Source organism: Vulpes lagopus, chromosome 11, assembly GCF_018345385.1.
Source record: "Vulpes lagopus strain Blue_001 chromosome 11, ASM1834538v1, whole genome shotgun sequence".
Lineage (NCBI taxonomy): Eukaryota > Metazoa > Chordata > Mammalia > Carnivora > Canidae > Vulpes > Vulpes lagopus.
In genome coordinates this window covers 47,789,694-47,809,619 of record NC_054834.1, presented here as the reverse complement: position 1 = coordinate 47,809,619, position 19,926 = coordinate 47,789,694, and the positions used below count along the sequence as shown (strand labels likewise).

Here is a 19,926-nt window from a genome sequence, read left to right as displayed (position 1 = left end):
TAAATGGGCTGCTGTGAAATATTAACTAGGAAGTGTAAGAAGAGAACAAGGTGAAGAAAATCCTCCCAGATGTCATCTGGAATGGGGGGGTGAGAGGTCACATGCCACTTGAAGGTATAAAATGGTTAAAAAATAACTGTCCCAAGTTATGAAAGAAAAGTACCCCATTTATAAACTTTGCTTTTAACCTGATTTTTAAAATAAAAGTTCAAGCACAGATGAAAACTGGCAATAAAAATAGATTTCCATTTGCCTGAGAACAGATGAGAATTATGAGATACAAACTCTTCTGGATGCTACACTGTTAAAAATCAATTTTAAACTTTATACAGTTAAGTAAGAGAAGAAATTTCTTTAGCCATTTTTCAGATCTGTCAACATAAAACATAACAATATCTTGAATTGATTTTTTAAAAAAATCCTTGAGGTAGAGGAATCTCCTCCACTGCTGCAATACCATGCCTTTATTGCATTAAGGCTGGTCTCACTGGCTGTTCCCCACAGGTACCCTGACCAATCTTCTTTTAGCCGTTTAAAAATGAGCACACCATTAAAGTTTTGAACCCAAATCACAATAGGAAAAACTGGTTTGATCACAAATCAATAGTAATAATAATAAGCACTCAAGATGACTCAGGAGGTACATTATACTGATTATCTGCGGTCACTTAATGTTTCTGTATTGTCCTCATTCATGTGGACAGCTGGGAAGAAAAAAAAAAAAGAGCCTTGTCCAGGCATCAGGTAACAAATCAAAACCAACAGCAAGCAGTAACACTATGAGCAAGATAAAATACAGAGCAACAGCAACATGAGAAGAGCTCCAGGCTACTTAAAAATCTGTCCCAAGGATCTGTATTATTTTGCTGTAACATAAAAGAAATCGCCAGTAACATAAGAAAAACTGAGCTCATGATGAAGAGCTGTTACTGGTACCTCCAGACGGCAGCCAAAGTGAAGAAGGCCCAAGGAAACAATGGATATTAACTTTCAAATATTACCTTAGTCCACTAATTAGATCACAAAGAATGAAAAAGAAGATCTCAACTAGCTGATTTTTAGCAGGAGTTCATAAATTAAGTCTTTGAAAGATTGCTCATTTAAAAAAAAAAAAAAAAGAGAGAGAGAGAAGAGGTGGAGAAAGTATCCAGTCCCCACCAAGTATTCAGAACAAAGGGATTCAGGAGGTGGCTCAGAGGCCTGGGGTGGCAGGCTGGCACCAGGACAGCAATGACGTGGCCCCACTCAGGGAAACTCGCCTGGTGTCCATGTGCCCCCAGAAGTTGCACCTCTGCTGTCTCTGCCCTTTGTCACCCGCAAGAGACCCAGGTATATACCAACTTCTTCATGACTACCACCCCAAGAGCTCTTCAGACCATGCGTGTAATGGGCCACAACTTGCCCCACTTGCTAGAAGCCCAAGTCCCTGGGAAATCCCTGAGCCATCCCAGGACAATGAGGACCGTGGTGGTTCGGCCCAATCTCAAGTCCCTGTTCTGAGGACTGTACTCTGGAGAGAATCTAGTAAGAAAATTGAGGGGAATCCCACAGATGGTGCCAATAATGTTGATCTGGCCTTTTGCAAAGTCCTAAGCTCGGGGCTACCCCCACTAAGTAAGCTTCACTGACGGGTCCTCCTCATCAGAGAAAGTGTGTCTTCGTGGATGTAGGTCCAATAAGGCTAGCTAACACTGATGATCAAGAAGAATTTTCTGTAGCCCCAGACTCCAGATGGCCAGATTATTTCTATAGAGGTCAGGTGTCTTCCAATCTTCCCGTGAAGACTGCCATCATCTCCTGTGGCAACACGCAACAGACCCCATCAGCTTTGTTGGGGGGACAGTGAGGCCTTACTCACTAGCTCCTTCCATAACTGCTCAGCAGCAGATTTCAACCAACAGTCACCACAGTTATCTAACCTGAGCAGCGGCACAGGCTGCACACCTATGATCCCTTCAAACAGTTTGGGTCTAATGGAAAAGTAGGGCACTGGGGCAGAGGCGAGGTCCACAAAGCCTTGAATCTATCAACACAACCTACAGACCATCAATTTTTGAAGACGCTTCAAACTCAGGCACTTTGGGTCAAGTTTCGTTTCTTAATATCCCCTGGAAAATCTACAATGAGCGCACATAATGCTTTTTATAGAAAATCGGAGGTATGGAAGAGTACAAAATTCAAATGCCAAAGAGATTTTACCTCAGCGGCCTCTGCAGTGAAGTGTAGCGGGAGAACCAAGGGAATTCAACAGCATGTGCCAGCCAGCCTTCACCTGCCCCGGACCCTCCAGGCTGACCACGGTATTGGAGGAGGTCCCAGTTTTGCCCAAAGAATCCCACATAAAAGCTATGATCGGTTGTCTTGAAATTCAGACATCTGAGGAGTTCTCAGACACCCAGTTTCACCCTATGCGATGTACAGCCTCCTCCACAAGCTCCAAACCACACAGCAGCCAGTCCATGAAACTCGATGCAGCCCTTCTGAGGAAGTTGTGGAAGCAAACCACATCGCACCTCCCACCCTTCGATTTTTTTTTTTTTTTTAAAGATCCTGCTCCTCAGCACCCTCTGGTTTAATCTGGCCATTGCAGTTATGGAGATTTCCATTTAGGAAAAGGTTAACTAACAGGGCCAGAGGAGAAAATGGGAGGAAGGAACTATAATTTACATGGGGAAGTTTGCACTGCACAGTCATGACAAGCTGGTGAGATGTGTGCATTATCCTTGCAGTTGTTCTGTGTGTGTGTGTGTTGTCAGAAAAGGTACCATTCCCCCTGGTCTGATACACTGAAGTCTCTAGACCCTTTAAAGGATGAAGCTGTTAAAACAGCTGCCTCCCTCTAAGGCTCATCAACTCACACACCTAATAAAAACAAAGCAGAAAATAAAAGTCTAGTTTAAGCACCCTGCTCTTCCAAGATAGAGGTTCTAGCTTTACTGAGGTCAGTACCTCATTTAACCTTGTCAGCAAAGTGAGTAGGAATAAACTCCTAACAGGACCTAGAGACTGGTATCCACTCTTGCTAGGAGCTTGAAACACTGACTTCTAATACTGACGTATCTATTTTTACATACAGTTCAAAATCTCACTGCAAACTATTCAGTATTTTGAGAATTTTAGGAAATAAAAATGACTGAGTCGGGATCCCTGGGTGGCGCAGCGGTTTGGCGCCTGCCTTTGGCCCAGGGCGCGATCCTGGAGACCCGGGATCGAATCCCACGTCGGCTCCCGGTGCATGGAGCCTGCTTCTCCCTCTGCCTGTCTCTCTCTCTCTCTCTCTCTCTCTCTCTCTCTGTGACTATCATAAATAAATAAAAATTAAAAAAAAAATTAAAAATGACTGAGTAAACTTTCTGACATTTGATTTTGACTCTCATTTAGACAAGTTTGAAGTACAGCTGAGAGACATCACTGCTACTGTAAAATCTAACAGCTGTAAAATCTAACAGCAGTTCATGGTGTCTCTGACAGAAACCCAAGTGGGCCAGAGATAATTACTTAACTGCTAGTGATCACATCAACTATAACTAAAAGTTGATTAAAGAGAGAAACATTCATTTTCAAAAACTTTTAAATGATTTACATGGCATACACGTACTATTAAAAAGCAAATGATTAATTACTGGCAGGTTCTGAAGAAGCTAGTAGACTATGTCCTAGAGTATTTGAATTAATTCAAGATGTCTGGCCATACTTAATTTTTAAATTTTTTTTCTGGCCACATTTTATTTATATTTATCTTAAGTAGGCCTCACACTCAGCGTGGAGCCTGATGCAGGGCTTGAACTCTCCACCCTGAGACAAGACCTGAGCTGAGATCAGGAGTCGGACGCTTAACCAACTGAGCCACCCAGGCACCCCTGTGGCCACATTTTAAATCACCCTGAAGCATTTCAGCTCTTCAAGCCAGAAAAATCTATTTAAACTTAAGCCGTGCTTTTCTCTAGTGGCATCAGCTTATACAAGAAGTAGGTTATAGAGGGATCGCTTTTATTTACATTAATCAATTACTGACCTGCCATCTTTGCTGGCAATGGCCATGTAACTTTTCCCAGCTATTTAAAAATATATATAGAAAGTGAAGCCTTAAGTGGATTGAATGTGGAAGTGCTGATTCTCATTGGAACACCATAAATACTGCTGTTGGGGAGAAAACATTGGTGTTCAGTGTTCTGTGTTGGCTGTAAAAACCTACAATCTAAGTCTAACACGTATGAGGTGGGATATGAATGAGTCTGCTTTAGCTTCCCTATGGAAGGGAATTCAGGTTCATACGAATGACAGCAGGTCAACCTCCAACAAGGATCTGTCACACACCGCAGTCATGTGTCCCCATCAGCACAGATGGGGTCACACGCTGAAGTTGAAATTTTAAAGCAAGAGGGAAAAAAACCTGCAAACAACCACTGGTGTCTCTGAGTCTATTGACCTAGCTGCAGGAAATCCAGAGCACTGTATTCACTAAAGCAGTGCTCACATATAGACCATTTTCCAAAAGTCAACAATGAATAGAATTGGACTCAATTTGATCACTATTTTCCAAACAAGAGACCATCTGGCCTATACCCACAAGTATTTGACAGGAAATTAAAACTGTTCTGTCCCCCAATAAACTCCCTCAATCATAAAAACGTGACAAATAATCTCCTCCTATCTGGAAAAACATCTCACCTTCTTCCTTAACATGATGGTACTACTGACAATTTTTTAATTATTACTTCTAGACTACTGACTACTGACTGACAGGGGGAGAACCACCACCTCTGGAATTAGAACAAATAAAGACAAGACGCTACAAACAGGACTGTATAAAGCAAGCTTGTATTTCTGGTTATCTGTCTGGCTCTCTAATTTGAGGCAAAATAAAACAAACCTAGAAGCAAATATAGGCAAAGAAATTAATTAAACCAGGGGTTCTTATCCTTTTTGGAGGTCACAGACCTCTACAGGAATCTGCTGAAAGCTATGGGCATCCTCCCCACAAAAACATTCATATAGTATTTTGCATATACATGGATTCCCTGAAACCTCTTCATGGGTCCAACGTTAAAAGCCACCGAATTAAGCCAAATTCTGGTGTAGTTAGCCCATGGCAGCAGCCTAACACTGAGAAAAGTCGGCCAGTGGGAAAAGGAGGGAAGGAAGGAAAGGGTACTGCAGTTACACGGAGTCAGGGGCTGTACAGAGCAAGGCCGCAAAGCAAGCCAGACAGTGCTCCCAATGTGTCCTTACCTGCCAACGGCTGGCTGAGCTCCGCCTGCACTTTACCCTTCGCTGATCCTTCCAGAGGTAAACCTCTGTCCCCTTTGTAGAGTTTCGGTTTAAATGGAGAATCTTTCTCTTTACCTTTTGATCCTTTAGGCCGGCCTGCTTGCTTCTTCTTGGATTTGCCATCCCCCTTCACACCCAGTAGTGGATGGACTTCTGTAAAAGGACAGAGAGGCACGGGAAGGGATCCACATACCGCCCACCCCAGCACCCCAACTAGGCACAGGACACATACCATTACTCCCTGGGAGCATAGTGCTGCCCTCATGTCCCAGACTCATTAAAACCAGGAGAAAAGTATGCGCTTACTAATTATAAAACTTGAAAAGAATGGCCCTTGAATGAGAAATAGTTGCTTGGTCAAAGGGCACGAGTGGCCTGTATGGTTCATATTATAGCAGCTCTAAACCAAAACAGAAGCTGAGAGACACACTGGCAACATAGTAACATATCCAAGCCAGACCAGGAATGCACACACGCATTGTGTGTGTGTGGTGGGTGAGAGTAGAAAGGAAATGGAGCTTTGCATCCAAGCCAACCAGGGTAACAATCCTGACTCCCCCACTTCCCGAGACCTTGGGCAAGTCACTGGACCTCTCAAAGCCTAAATTTTCTCCTTTGTAAAGCAGAGATAATAAAACAACTGTGGAGCCGATGTAAAACTCACCAGTGACACATAAAGAATAGTGCCTGAAATAATACAGGCACACTATCAAATGACATCAAGGAAACACATAATTAAGTAACCATGGGGGATCCCTGGGTGGCGCAGCGGTTTGGCGCCTGCCTTTGGCCCAGGGCGTGATCCTGGCGACCCGGGATCGAATCCCACATCGGGCTCCTGGTGCATGGAGCCTGCTTCTCCCTCTGCCTATGTCTCTGCCTCTCTCTCTCTGTGACTATCATAAAAAAAATAAATAAAAAATAAATAAAAATTAAGTAACTATGGTCAGCTAAAGGGAGAGAAAGATGTTCAACAGTAAATATACACACATACATACACTCCCAGACTTATCCCCAAGAAGTAATGAATGATAAAGGCTTCCAGAGTCAGACTGTAAAAGCAAGTAGGAAGAATCAAAAGATTATCCAAGTCTGACTGGTACTTCACCACTTGATAAAACCACTCCACTCTACAGAAAAAAAAAAGAATGGTATAATGAAACACACTCTGAGCCAGAAGTCAGAGGGTGTCACGTTGTCATTTAGGCAAGTACTAGAAGGCACAATTTCTCCAATTTAAAAGAGAAAGCAGATGAAATTACATTACAAACTTGTAAGGCACTATTAAAAACAACAACAACAACAACAACAACTCAGGAAATTTCCTTCAAGGTAAAATCACTCAAATGGGAAATTACCAGACAGTGCCGGAGAGTAAAAAGTGGTATCTATCAGGCAACAGGGAAAAGACACAGCCCTTACCATCATTAGGTACTCCTTGAAGTTCTATATTGGTTGTTTTGGGCTTCTTCTTCGGTGGCTGGGACCCATCTGCTGAAGACTGCCTCTTCTTCTCTGAACTAGCCCCTTCATCCATCAGGGAGGTTTGGACCGCATCCGGTGGGGGGCCATAAGGATTTTCTTCTGGATCTTCTACCTCAGGGGCAATGGGTAAATATAATAGAGCCTTTGAATCTTCCAGCTCTTCATCACTATTTGGATCAGGATCAGGCAAGGGATTGGAAAAAAGAGGAGACAGTTGCTTAAACCATGAACCCTTCCTCTAGGGCAGAATCACCTATATTAACCCATAAGCAACAAGTATGGATCTAGAACTTTAAGAAAGCCAAAATGAGTAAAAGGAAATCAGACAATGAATAACAAAGAGCCATAGTAAAAATAAATGGTATAAATGAATTATTTCAGTTTTTCTTAAGATTTTCTATCAGGGGAAAAGAGAAGGGACATCTGGTATACCAAAGGAGTTATTTATCACTTTGAACTAATGAATGGAGGACAGCCAGGGGAGGTGAGCAGTACATCACAGCTGGAGGAGGAGGAGGAGGAGTAGCAGCAGCAGCAGCACCCCGCAGCCATGCCTACAGAGGGGACTCACCTGCTACAGAAGGCAGCAATAGGGTCCACACTGGTGACATCCACTTCCTCATCCTCTGCAGCATCAGCCCCTGCAGGGCAGAAACGCAGCACAGGTGTGAGATGAAGGAAAAGACGGCTTTTTTACTTGCAGCCTAATGATTTCTCTAAACTGAAATTCCAGAGAAACAAAGGAGGAAAACCAAACTCAATCATTGCAAAAGTCTGTGCTGATTCTCCACCCCATGCTGGGCACTGGGGATACAGCGACAACCCAGAAAGCCACATGCAGTTCTTCAGTAAAAACTCTACACCCTAACCAGGAAGACAGATATCAACAAGTAATTTCAATTCCATACGCTGTGATGTGCTGAGGAGGAGAAATAACTTAGGTGAGTTTAGAAAGGTTTCACCCAACACAATCCAGCAACATCAATATAATCCAGAACAGGCTGCTTCCCTGATGACCTGCCTAGAACACAGGGGGCATATATGTTATCTAACATCACACACGTGAGGACCAGCACTTTCAATCTGGAAGAACCAACCTCAATCCCAATTCCCTAATTCCTGGCACCGTCCCATGGTCCAGCAGGCCATGACCTGTGGCATTAATTACTTAGCGAGTAATTAATTCATAACCAGGAATACTAAGGATTCATACACATGAACCCCTTTAGATATAAAGCCCTGTGTTAGGGCAGCCCAGGGTGTGATCCTGGAGACCCTGGATAAAGTCCCACATCAGGCTCTCTGTATGGTGCCTGCTTTTCCCTCTGCCTGTGTCTCTGCCTCTCTCTCTCTCTCTCTCTCTGTGTGTCTCTATGAATAAATAAATAAAACCTTTAAAAATAAATAACTAAAGCCCTGTGTTAGACAACCATGGGGATTGAAAAGCCAAATCTTTATTCTAAAGGAGCTTCCTATCTAAATCGTTCAGAAAACAAGATTTAAAAATAACAATGAGGGGGCACCTGGATGGCCTAGTTGGTAGAGCAGGTGACTCTTGATCTTGGGGTCATGAGTTCGAGCCCCACTATTGGCACAGAGTTTACTTAAAAATCAAATAAACAATGATCATTATCACACTCATAATCAAAAATAACATTTGAATGCTTACCCTGGCCTAGGCACTACACTGAGAGCCTTACAGGAATTCTCTCATTTATTCCCCACCACCTTATTTTACAGATAAGGAAAATCAGGTTTGGAGAATAAGCATTTTGCCCAAGGCAGTTGGACTCCAGAGCTGTGCTGTTTACCTTCATCGTACTGTCATACCTGATATAGGCTGAGCACCCAGCACGGCCAGCTGACCATCTACAATTCATCAGGAAACACGGAGAAATGGCAAAAGAGCTGCTGAACCCTAGTAAAAATGCCCACTGTATGCAGAGACTCTCAGAACACTGTCAAAACCATGTAGGCTTGAAGAAAAGAAACTGCAGTCCAGAAATATTACCTGTCTGCTCAGGCTCACTCTTATCTTCATCTTCAATATCAAACTCTGATTCCCTTTCCTCATATTCCACATTTTCATCCAGCTCCTTGAAATCTGGTGCAAACGCACTCCAATTTTCCTATGCCACAAATGAAATATACTACTTAACCATATGAGAAACAACAGTGTGTAAGCTAGCCGTTACTGATTTAAATGACAGATCGGAGACTGAAGACTCAACTCTGAGGTTTTATTTGGCAAATAATAAAAATCAGGTACCTATAGGTTTTACTGTCTTAAAGTATTTAGATATTAAATGTTCCAAGTTATTAACTATAGTTGTTTCATGAGAACTGCCATCTTTAATCTTTTTAAGATGTACTTATCAGGTAAAATGTTATCTTAGGAGTACACGATTATGATCATGATTAAAGGTGTTCAAAATAAAAATAAGATCTAAAACAGAGATGAGCTGAAAATAAGAAAAGCAAAAGAAAACTCTCTCAGGGAACAGAAAAATATAACAAAGTACCCCAGACTTTCTCCCTGAAGACAGAGGTAGCAAATCAAGCTTTGGACCAAGATCTTCCCATCAAAATAAAGCAAAACTGAATCAATTTAATTAGGTTACAAGAATCACATGCAAAAGAAATTAAACAGATCATTTTTAGCTTACTATCTATAAGGCTCTCCGCTATAAACAGAGGATATTTACCTTCTAAGCCAGTTAAACCAGAAAAATACTTACTACTTGATTTTGTGCCCAGATAGATACCACTCCACTTGAAATGGATGCTATGATGGGTCGAACAGGATGCCACTAAATGCAAGGAAGGAAAGAAAAATCAGCTCTAAGAATGGATCCGAGATTACATGTTTCACATCAGTCACAAGGGCAACCTCTCCTACTTACAGCTACATCCAAGAGGAGTTCTCCTCTTGTCCCATGGAGAATCTTCACCAGGTTGCCAATGCTCTTCTCCCAGATGTACAAGGCATGCTGCCGAGCTGAACCAGCCACGATATATTCCCCATCCCCAGAGAAACAACATTTCTTCCATGGGGTCCTAAAGGACAAAGAGAGGACCCAAGGAGAACCAGAAGCTGAGTTCAGCTCATGAACTCCCCTGCATTCTCCTAGGTGGTGATACATACCTATTTACCAAATCCTGTAACTTCTGCATGGGTTCAGGCTCTCCATCTCTTCCACAAGTTAAGATTTCTCTGCCATCATAAACTCGGATTATTCGATCTGCTGTGTTAATTAAAAAGCAACTAGAGGAGGGATAAAGACATTAACACAAGAGGTCAGAAATCAGTTTCTGTTAACATTTTCTACCTGTTATTTAGAACAGTACCACAGAACTAACTACTCCACTGAGAAGACTCAGTGACAGGCTAGCTTACTTATGTATTTACTTGTCACCTTCCAAAGCAAAATAGAAGCTAAAGTGAAAACATGTTCTATACTTTCTGTGTATCCCTGAACCCTATATACACAAACTGATCTTCAGTATTTTTTTAATCTTTAGTATTTGATTGAAATTCAAGATCTCCGGGGATCCCTGGGTGGCGCAGCGGTTTGGCGCCTGCCTTTGGCCCAGGGCGCGATCCTGGAGACCCGGGATCGAATCCCACGTCAGTCTCCCGGTGCATGGAGCCTGCTTCTCCCTCTGCCTATGTCACTGCCTTGTCTCTGCCTCTCTCTCTCTCTGTATGACTATCATAAATAAGTAATAATAAAAAAAAAAGCAATTTAAAAAAAAAAAAGAAAAAAAAGAAATTCAAGATCTCCAAAATGAAACCAGCTTGCTGAATTCACAAACTTACGTAGTAAGACGTACAGTGAGTACTTCATTTCTTTGGCCCATTTTATACGTGACATATTCTAACAAGTTGATAAACTAAATATGTCATTTTAAAATGTTAAACTTTCTACTGTTACATTGGAAATCTGTCCAAAATGTTAAGTTATTTCACTACCTTTCTACAGACTTCACTAGGCTTTTCTTAATTCAAGAGAACTTTGAACATGAATGTCCTCTAAGTACACATGGGTGCTCCTATACAAGATAAGAGGACTGTTACCTGCCTTCCTGACACTGACAACCTAATTCTTCTCATTTCTGTTGACCTATCTACTTCTAGCTGGGCAACCATACTTATCAGAAAAACATCTGAAAGCAAGAGAGTACGTACGTTTTGTGTAAATAGAGTGTATGTTTAATTATGTGAATTCTGTGACCTCAGTTCTGATTACTAAAATAGCTCATCTTTACCCAGTACATATATATGCCAGACATTTTATTTCTAAGCACATACCACCCAGATATCTTTTCTGTAAAGGAACTGCCTAGTAATTGCCAGAAAAGAGGATGTGATTGCTGGTTCAATGCAATAAAATTGTATTAATTTAAGACTTAAGAATCAAATACTGACAGTTTCTAGTTATTTTTAAGTAAACTTTCTTAAAGATTTAAGTATAATATACACAAAAACTGTGAATCTCAATGTATTTTTGCATTCTACTCACTTTTAAAACTGTCCCTAAAAAGACAAGGTCTCACCTCCCCTTCCGTGCAAATTCTATGGACTTAATAGCTGTGGTATTGCTTGTTCCAGTTGTTACTCTGAAGGAAGCAACAAGATCCTGAGAATCTGTTTTTAGGACCAAAATCTAAAGTTCAAAGGAAAAAAAAAAATTAAGTATTTTGATAACTTACAGTAATTAGATCTGGCTTCCATTTCTAAAGCTGAGCAGAGACTGGGTAAAAATATAAACACCTCATATATTCAACCTGATTAATTGATTCAACCTGATTAATTACCTTTTAATTCTTCAAATAAAGGACCATCTCTTTATTCTAAAAATACAACATTAGGAGTGGTTGGGTAGTTCAGTCAGTTAAGCATCTGCCTTTGGCTCAGGTCATGATCCCAAAGCCCTGCATCAGGCTCCCCACTCAGAGGGGAGTCTTCTTTCCAGATGTCCTCAGCCCCTGCTTATGGTCACTTGTGCACTCTATCGCTCTCTCAAATAAATAAAATCTTAAAAAAAACTACAACGTTTAGTGTTATTCACAATAGTCAAAAGGTGGAAGCAACCCAAGTACCATCAACAGATGAGTGGATAAAAGGGGGTAAATGACTACAGTGGAATATATTCAGCTGTGAAAAGGAGGGAAATTCTGGCACATGCTGTGCATGAAGGAATCTTCAGGACATCAGGATAAGTGACATAAACCAGTCACAAAAAGATATTGTAGGAGTCCACTTACATGAAGTACCTAGGGTAGCCAAATTTATACACACAGAAAGAATGCTGGTTGCCGCCAAGAGGTAGGAAGGAGCAAGGAATAGGAGGTTCCCTCTTAACAAGTACAGAGTTTTAGTTTCATAAGATGAAAACAATTCTGGAGACACATGGTAGTGATAGGTACACAATGTGAATGTACTCAATACTACTAAACTATGCACTTAAGAATGCTTAAGACGGGGTGCCTGGGTGGCTCAGTTGGTTAAGCATCTGCTTTTGGCTCAGATCATGATCCCAGGGACCTGGGATGGAGCCCGGCATCAGGCTCCCTGCTCCATGGGAAGGCTGCCTCTGCCCCTCCCCCTGCTTGTCCTCTCTCTCTCTCTCTCTCTCTCTCTCTCACGGTCTCCCTCACTCTCTCTCAAGTAAATAAAATCTTAAAAAGAAAAAGATGGGGGATCCCTGGGTGGCTCAGCGGTTTAGCACCTGCCTTCGGCCCAGGGCGTGATCCTCGAGTCCCAGGATCGAGTACCACATCGAGCTCCCTGCATGGAGCCTGCTTCTCCCTCTGCCTGTGTCTCTGCCTCTCTGTGTCTCTCATGAATAAATAAATAAAATCTTAAAAAAAAAAAAAAAAAAAAAGAAAAGAAAAGAAAAAGAAAAAGATGGTTAAGACCATAGACTTTTTGTTGTGTATTTTACCACAATTTCCAAAAATGGCCACTTTCTAAGATAGCCATGCAATTATACTAGCCTATATGCTCCAATCATCATTTAAAAAAAAAAAAAAAATCAAACTGCCTAATGGAACTACAAACTCTAAGCTTAAAAGGGACCTTAGAAGAGTACCTGGGTAGCTCAGCTGGCTAAGTGTACAACTCTTGGTTTCAGCTCAGGTCATGATCTCAAAGTCCTGAGATAATGCCCAGCGTCGATTCCCACACTCAGCAGAGTCTGCTTTACTCCCTTTCTCACGCTCTCCTTCTCCCCCTGGCCCTACCACCCCATCTGACCCCTCGGCTTGCACATGCACATATACTCTCCCTAAAATAAATAAGTAAATCTTTAAAAAAAATCAAAGCAAAATAGGGACCTGAGAGCTCAGCTAACCTAACTTCTTACTCTACAAGACTACAGGTTAAGCTGGCCTGAATTTTAAATATTTACAGAACTAGGCATTAAGACATTCTGATCAGATGTGTTCCATTTTATACTATGACTTTTAAATTTTATAAATGAGTAATGGCCCTTCCTTATTAGCAAAAGGCCCCTCCACCCTTTCTAAGCCAAGTAGTCTCTGATCACTCTAAATAAAAACAACAGGGTGGCTCAGTGGGTGAGCATCTGCCTTTGGTTCAGGGAGTGATCCTGGGGTCTGGGATCAAGTCCCGCATCAGGCTCCTTGCGGGAAGCCTGTATGTCTCTGCCTCTCTCTCGCTGTCTCTCTCATGAATAAATTAAATCTTTAAAAAAAAAAAAAAAAAAAAGAACAGGGCGCCTGGGTGGCTCAGTCGGTTAAGCATCTGTCTTTAGCTCAGGTGATGATCCCAGAGTCCCATGGCCGGCTCACTGCTTGGCGGGGGGGGGGGGGGGAGCCTGCTTCTCCCTCTCCCTCTCCCATTGCTTGTGCATGCTGTCAAATAAAATCTTTAAGAAAAAAATTTTTTAATAAATCAATCAAAAAAACTATTATGAAGGCATGTGAGAAAAAATAGGTCACATTTGCCACAGGTAGGAGACAGGCTTAGTCCAGGGATAAAAGATATTTCAAAGAAAGCAGAACAAGTAAACACAAAATAAGTCACTGCACAGGATGACTGATGCCTATTGCTCTGCTTGCAGGCTTACCTTGCCTTTTGCATTTCCTGTATAGATATATTCCCCTCTTCTATCAAAAGATGCAACCACGTTCAAATCGGAGTCGTCATCTACCGGCAGAACAACATGCTTGGAATCTGAAAGGGTCAACATGACAGGAGCAGATTTCATGGGACACACGAGAACCTTGTTCCTGTTTAAAAATATGAATAATACATTGGCTGTTGCTTTGGTATCAAAAGGCTGATTCTCTTGCCCTTTTCCCTGATCTGTTGCTATCTCCATCACCTATCCCGGCCCAAGCAAATTTAAAACAGTAGAAAGCCTAAAATCCAAATGTTTAATAACAGGGAAACGACTGAATATAGCTACCGAATCCTAGCTTAACAAAACAAAATGTAATCATAAAAAATAAATACGAAGAAGTAGCAAGCCAGTAGAAATATGTATGCAATAAAGTAAAAAGGCAAAATGCTAACTAAAATGATGTAAAGGGATGCTTGGGTGGCTCAGTGATTGAGCATCCCGGGATCGAGTCCCACATTGGGCTCCCAGCATGCCTGTGTCTCTGCCTCGCTCTGTCTCTCATGAATAAATAAAATCCTTAAAATAAAATAAAATGATGCAAAAATACATTACTTATGTACATCTCATATGTATATAATGTGCTTTATGAACTATAAAGCACTAGATAATAAACATTATGCTTAAAGAGAGCGTGACTACTAAAGAGCCAAGAGAAATGAAGACAGTTATGTCTGGGTAATGGAATGGTGTGTAACTCTTTCTCTTAAATGTGGTTTTAAATGTAGCTGTATTTATTTCTTTATTTAAATGAGTTTTAATATTGAACTATTTCCCTCTAAAGAAATTCAAATAACTGGGGAGGTGGAGCAGGCAAAAAGCTCCAGGTCAAGGACCAGTTATTATTCTCATTCTTATCTCTGCCCACTTCCAAAGTCTTAATATTGCCCAGTTTTTAATTATATAATAACACTCTCCTTAAAATCTATTCAGTAAAGCCAACCTAAAGAGAAACATTATTTTAGGTAGAAGAGTTGAAGAGATGTGTGCTTTTGCCTCCTAAACCTTAAACTGAACTTGTCATGAGCCTGGAGCTAGGCCACAAAGAATCAGACCCTGCCCCAGGAAAGAACAGTGCCAGTGAAACATACTGATCTCGTGGATGGTACTGGACTTTTAGGATGGGTGAAGGGAACCGAAACCTCTGGTCGCAGTCGCCTGAAAGAACATCCCACTGTGACACTATGTTATCAGTGGAAGCACTCACGAGCTTATGACCATCTCGACTCCAGCTGAAAAAAAAAAGAGAAGTAAATTAGTACATATCCTAAGTTAAAGTACACTGTACCACTCTTATGGATAAAAATACATGAGTTGCACATTCTGCCCTTGTTGCAGGTATCAACACTATTTCTTTCTTTCTTTTTTTACATATACTCAAATCCACAAGCTTTTCCAACTAAACAGTAAAAGAATGTTTTCATGACATTTTTGTATGTAGTAATAAAAGCTCTTAATAGTTAAGATAATACTACAAGTGGCCCCAGGAATAAAAGATTCAAACATTAAGAGTCTACAATCCAAAAAAAAAAAAAAAGTCTACAATCTGCTAGCCCTTAAATGTTGATGCAACAACTGGGGTTGGCAGGCAGTATCTGAGCTTTCTGAAGGTTGTCCCAGAAATAGCACCATCACAATGTAAAAAAAAAAAAAAAAAAACAATAAAAATTAGTACTTGTTATTTAAAATAACTAAAAAAGGAGGGGGAATCCCTGGGTGGCTCAGCGGTTTAGCACCTGCCTTCGGCTCAGGGCATGATCCTGGAGTGCCGGGATCGAGTCCCGCATCAGGATCCCTGCATGGAGCCTGCTTTTCTCCCTCTGCCTGTGCCTCTCTCTGTGTGTGTCTCTCATGAATAAATAAATAAATAAAATCTTTAAAAACAAAGCAAAACAAATAAAATAACTAAGAAAGGAATTAATTCCTCCTGCTAATAAGTACAGCTAAAGACTCTGGACAACATACATAAACACAAAAAAAACTCTGGAGGGCAGAGCAAGGACAGACTGGCTAGAGATTACAGGATATGAGGAATGACACAGGATTTTCTTTATGCCTTATACATCCCAGACTGAATGATGGAGAAGCCAACAGTCCAGTTACACCAACAGGCTCACAGAAATAAAGCCTCAAGACAAGCCTGCTTTCACTAGCCACAGGATCAGGAAAGGACAGCTCACAGAGACAGAAAACTTTTAGGCAATAATTACTATACTCTAGCAACCAATGTGGAAAAAAGTGTAGTTCCACCTTCATCCCAATCAACAAAGTCTAAATAGAGTCTAGAACTTCACTATTGCCTATTTATAGAAAGGCACCTTTCCCCACTAATTGCACTATTGTCAAAGAAAGCTCAGTGGGCAGCCAGATGTTCATACCCACCAGTCTGTAATGAGGACTCCCACTGCAGTGTTAGTGGAGCCCACATGGAGAACAGGAACAAGGCACTTCTACCCTTCCAGCCAGGATGGTATCAGCCTAGGCGGTCAGTGGGGAGCCTGAACTTCCAACCCTACCTAACATAATGAAGCCAAGTAAGAAGCCTGGACTTTCCACCCATCTGGCAATTAACAAGATGGCACCCTCTCTTCTTTGCTGGCAAGAGGAGGCCAGCTAAAACACAAGATTTAAAAAAGCCCCACAGTCTCACAGCACAACACCCAAAATGTTAGTTTTCAAAAGAAAATCACTGTCAATCCAAAACAAGTGTTGTATTTTTTTTTTTTTTAAGATTTTATTTATTGGGCAGCCCGGGTGGCTCAGCGGTTTAGCATCGCCTTCAGTCAGGGCCTGATCCTGGAGACCTAGGACGAGTCCCACGTCGAGCTCCCTGCCTGGAGCCTGCTTCTCCCTCTGCCTCTCTCTCTCTCTCTGTGTGGGTCTCTCATGAATAAATGAATAAAATCTTAAAACAACAACAACAAAAAAGATTTTATTTATTTAGTCATGAGAGAGACACAGAGAGAGGCAGAGACACAGGCAGAGGGAGAAGCAGGATCCATTCAGGGAGCCTGATGCGGGACTCAATCCCGGGACTCCAGGATCAGATCATGCCCCAAGCTGAAGGCAGGCACCCAACCGCTGAGCCACTCAGGTATCCCAGAAAAGAAGTTTCAAAAGAAAATCCCTATCAATCCAAAACTAGAAGACAAACCATGAGAGACTCCTAACTTTGGGAAACAAAAGGTTGCTGAAGGGGAGGTGGATGGGGAATGGGGTAACTGAGTAACAGGCATTAAGGGTGGCAAATGATGAGATGAACACTGGGTGTTATAGTGTATGTTGACAAACTGAATTTATATTAAAAAAAAAATTCAAGAACGAAAATCATTGCAACTTGAAAGACAAAAGACAGAGATAACATTGATGTTAGAATTATTTGACAAGGATTTTAATGCAGTCATCATAAATATGTTTCCATAAGCAATTATGAAAATGCTTGAAATAAGTGAAAAATAAAATAAACAAAAAGTCTTAGCAAAGAAATAAAAGATACAGAGAAGACCAGAAATGGGAATTTTAGAAATGAAACACAAAACTAAAATAAGAAACCCAATAAACAGGTTCAGCAGCCAATGAAGAAAAAAGAGGAAAGAATCAGTGAACTGGAAGATGGAATAACTCAAATTCTATGATCAGCAAAAATATCCTTCAGGTATAAAAAAGTGAATCAAGACATTTGGCCAGAAGATCTACCCTCAAAAACTGATTCAAGGAAGTTCTCTAAATGGAAAGGAAATGATAAAAAGAAGAATCTTAGAACATTAGGGAAAAAGAACAATGAAAAGAATAAAAATATAGGAAGATAAGATCAGGGGTTTTTTCCCTTTAGTTTTGACACTTAAACCAAAAATTAGAACACTGTCTTACATGGTGGGTCTGAGTATATACAGAGGAAATATCTAAGACAATTATATACGAAGGAGAATAAATGGAGGTAAGGTTTCTACACTTCACTTGAATTGGTAAGATTCAACACTTGTAGACTGCAATTAGTTAAGTGTTATAGAATATAATACCTCATAACCACTGAAAAGTTATACAAATACCCTCAAAAATACAATACAGTAGCTCTCTTATCCATGGGGGATACTAGGACCCCCCAATGGATTCCTAAAGCCACCATAGTATCGAATGCCATGTAGACTGTGTTTTCCTGTAGCTAACATACCTATTATAAAGTTTAATTTACGTTAGGCATAAATTAACAATGAGTGGTAATAAAACAGAATTATAACAAATACTGTAATCAAAGTTATGTGAATGTGGTCTCCCTCTCAAAATCTTTCAGTGCACTCACTCCTCTTGTGATAGTACAAGATGATAAAATCCCTATGTTGAGGACAAGAAGCATGGGGAAAGACGTAGGTATCATGACACAGCATTAAGCTACTACTGGCCTTCTGACAGTATGTCAGAATCATCTGCTGCCTAACTGTGGTTGACCACAGGTAACTGAAACCACAAAAAGGGAAACCACAGATAAGGGGGACTATTACAGATAAAGTGAAATTCTAAAAAATGTTCAAGAAAGCCACATGAAGGCGGGGGGGGGGGGGAACAAAAATAAATAAATAAAATTTTAAAAAGAAAAAAGAAAAACATGGGGCAGCTCCAGTGGCGCAGTGGTTTAGCGTCGCCTGTAGCCCGGGGTGTGATCCTGGAGACCTGGGATCAAGTCCCACATCAGGCTCCCTGCATAGAGCCTGCTTCTCCCTCTGCCTGTGTCTCTGCCTCTCTCTCTCTTGTGTCTCTATGAATAAATAAATAAAATATTAAAAAAAAAAAAAAAAGAAAAAAGAAAAACAGAAGGGAGGAGGAAACCCACAACCAGTATTTACCCAAATTTTACAATGAAGAGAAGTTGCTACTGAGGAACTTAGCTGGTAGTATATCTCCATGGTTAAGAAGGTAGGATCAAGAGTCAGACTTATGCTGAAGCCTAGACATTACCACCTTTTATCTGTGAGATCCTGGGCAAGTTATACACCCTTCCGAGCTTCAATTTCCTCACCTACAACATAGGAGCAATAATATTACCTACCCAGCAGAAGACTATTGACAGAATTAAGATCAGTATATATAAAACTCCTAGTCAATGCCTGATACATCATGAGTGCTCAAAAAACATTAACAATTATTCGTGTCAGAGACAAGATGAATGTATTTCCAGACTTGGAATTCAAGGAGCAAAAGCAAGAGTAAAATAAGGAAGCGAATATAAAGGGATGAAGTTCAAGTCTGCATACCAAAGAACTCTGGAACCTCTCTCATACTGCAAGAACACTTGCAGTCATGCTTATCCCTCAGAAAGGCAATTACAGGATCCTTCTAGAGAATGTGAATCTAATAAGAGATGAGGCATAAAGATGCCCTTCTGTTAGGATTCACAACAAAAAGCCAGCGATCCACCCATTTCAGCAAATGATAGGAGAGTAACAGGGTGAGCTAACACTTGCATACACTGTAACAGTATGTATCATAAGTAGCAAAATTAACAAACCAAAAAAGTAACATATACATGTTGTTTAGATATATGAAAATAATTATCAGGACAAAAAAAATGAAAGCACACAGGGAACCAGACCATACTGGGAGTGGGGACAAACAAGGGAGAGCTTTTTTTCTTTCTTTCTTTTTTTTTTTTTTAAGATTTTATTTATTTGAGAGAGAGAGAGAGAGAAAGAGAGGCTGCTGAGTGTGCATAAGAAGGGCTGGGTAGAGGAGCAGAGGGAGAAGCATATGACTACTGAACAGAATGTTACCTATCATTCCATTTTGTTCTTTCAACTGAACAGAATGTTACCTATCATTCCATTTTGTTCTTTGAACCATCTTGTGCTATAATATCCTTTTCTCTTTTTCCCATAGCAAGCTTGCATTTCTGTTAAAATAGAAGAGAATCGGGATCCCTGGGTGGCGCAGCGGTTTGGCGCCTGCCTTTGGCCCAGGGCATGATCCTGGAGACCCGGGATCAAATCCCACGTCGGGCTCCTGGTGCATGGAGCCTGCTTCTCCCTCT

The 19,926-nt window shown here is 41.0% G+C and overlaps 1 protein-coding gene across 3 annotated transcripts in view; it reads right to left on the bottom strand.

The window, feature by feature from the left end:
* Positions 1–19,926, bottom strand: part of RBBP5 (RB binding protein 5, histone lysine methyltransferase complex subunit) — a 54,959-nt gene that overhangs the window by 18,881 nt on the left and 16,152 nt on the right. For 2 of the 3 annotated variants that reach the window (XM_041774243.1, XM_041774246.1), the window contains exons 4-13: positions 14,996–15,136; positions 13,851–14,013; positions 11,314–11,423; positions 9,902–10,021; positions 9,660–9,813; positions 9,495–9,566; positions 8,768–8,885; positions 7,328–7,397; positions 6,694–6,923; positions 5,347–5,424 (exon numbers count right to left, since the gene is read on the bottom strand). In XM_041774243.1, coding sequence (XP_041630177.1) covers positions 5,347–5,424; positions 6,694–6,923; positions 7,328–7,397; positions 8,768–8,885; positions 9,495–9,566; positions 9,660–9,813; positions 9,902–10,021; positions 11,314–11,423; positions 13,851–14,013; positions 14,996–15,136 — 1,256 coding nt within the window. Of the gene's footprint in view, positions 1–5,232; positions 5,425–6,693; positions 6,924–7,327; positions 7,398–8,767; positions 8,886–9,494; positions 9,567–9,659; positions 9,814–9,901; positions 10,022–11,313; positions 11,424–13,850; positions 14,014–14,995; positions 15,137–19,926 lie in introns of all 3 variants that reach the window. The other variant, XM_041774244.1, reaches the window with a different exon arrangement.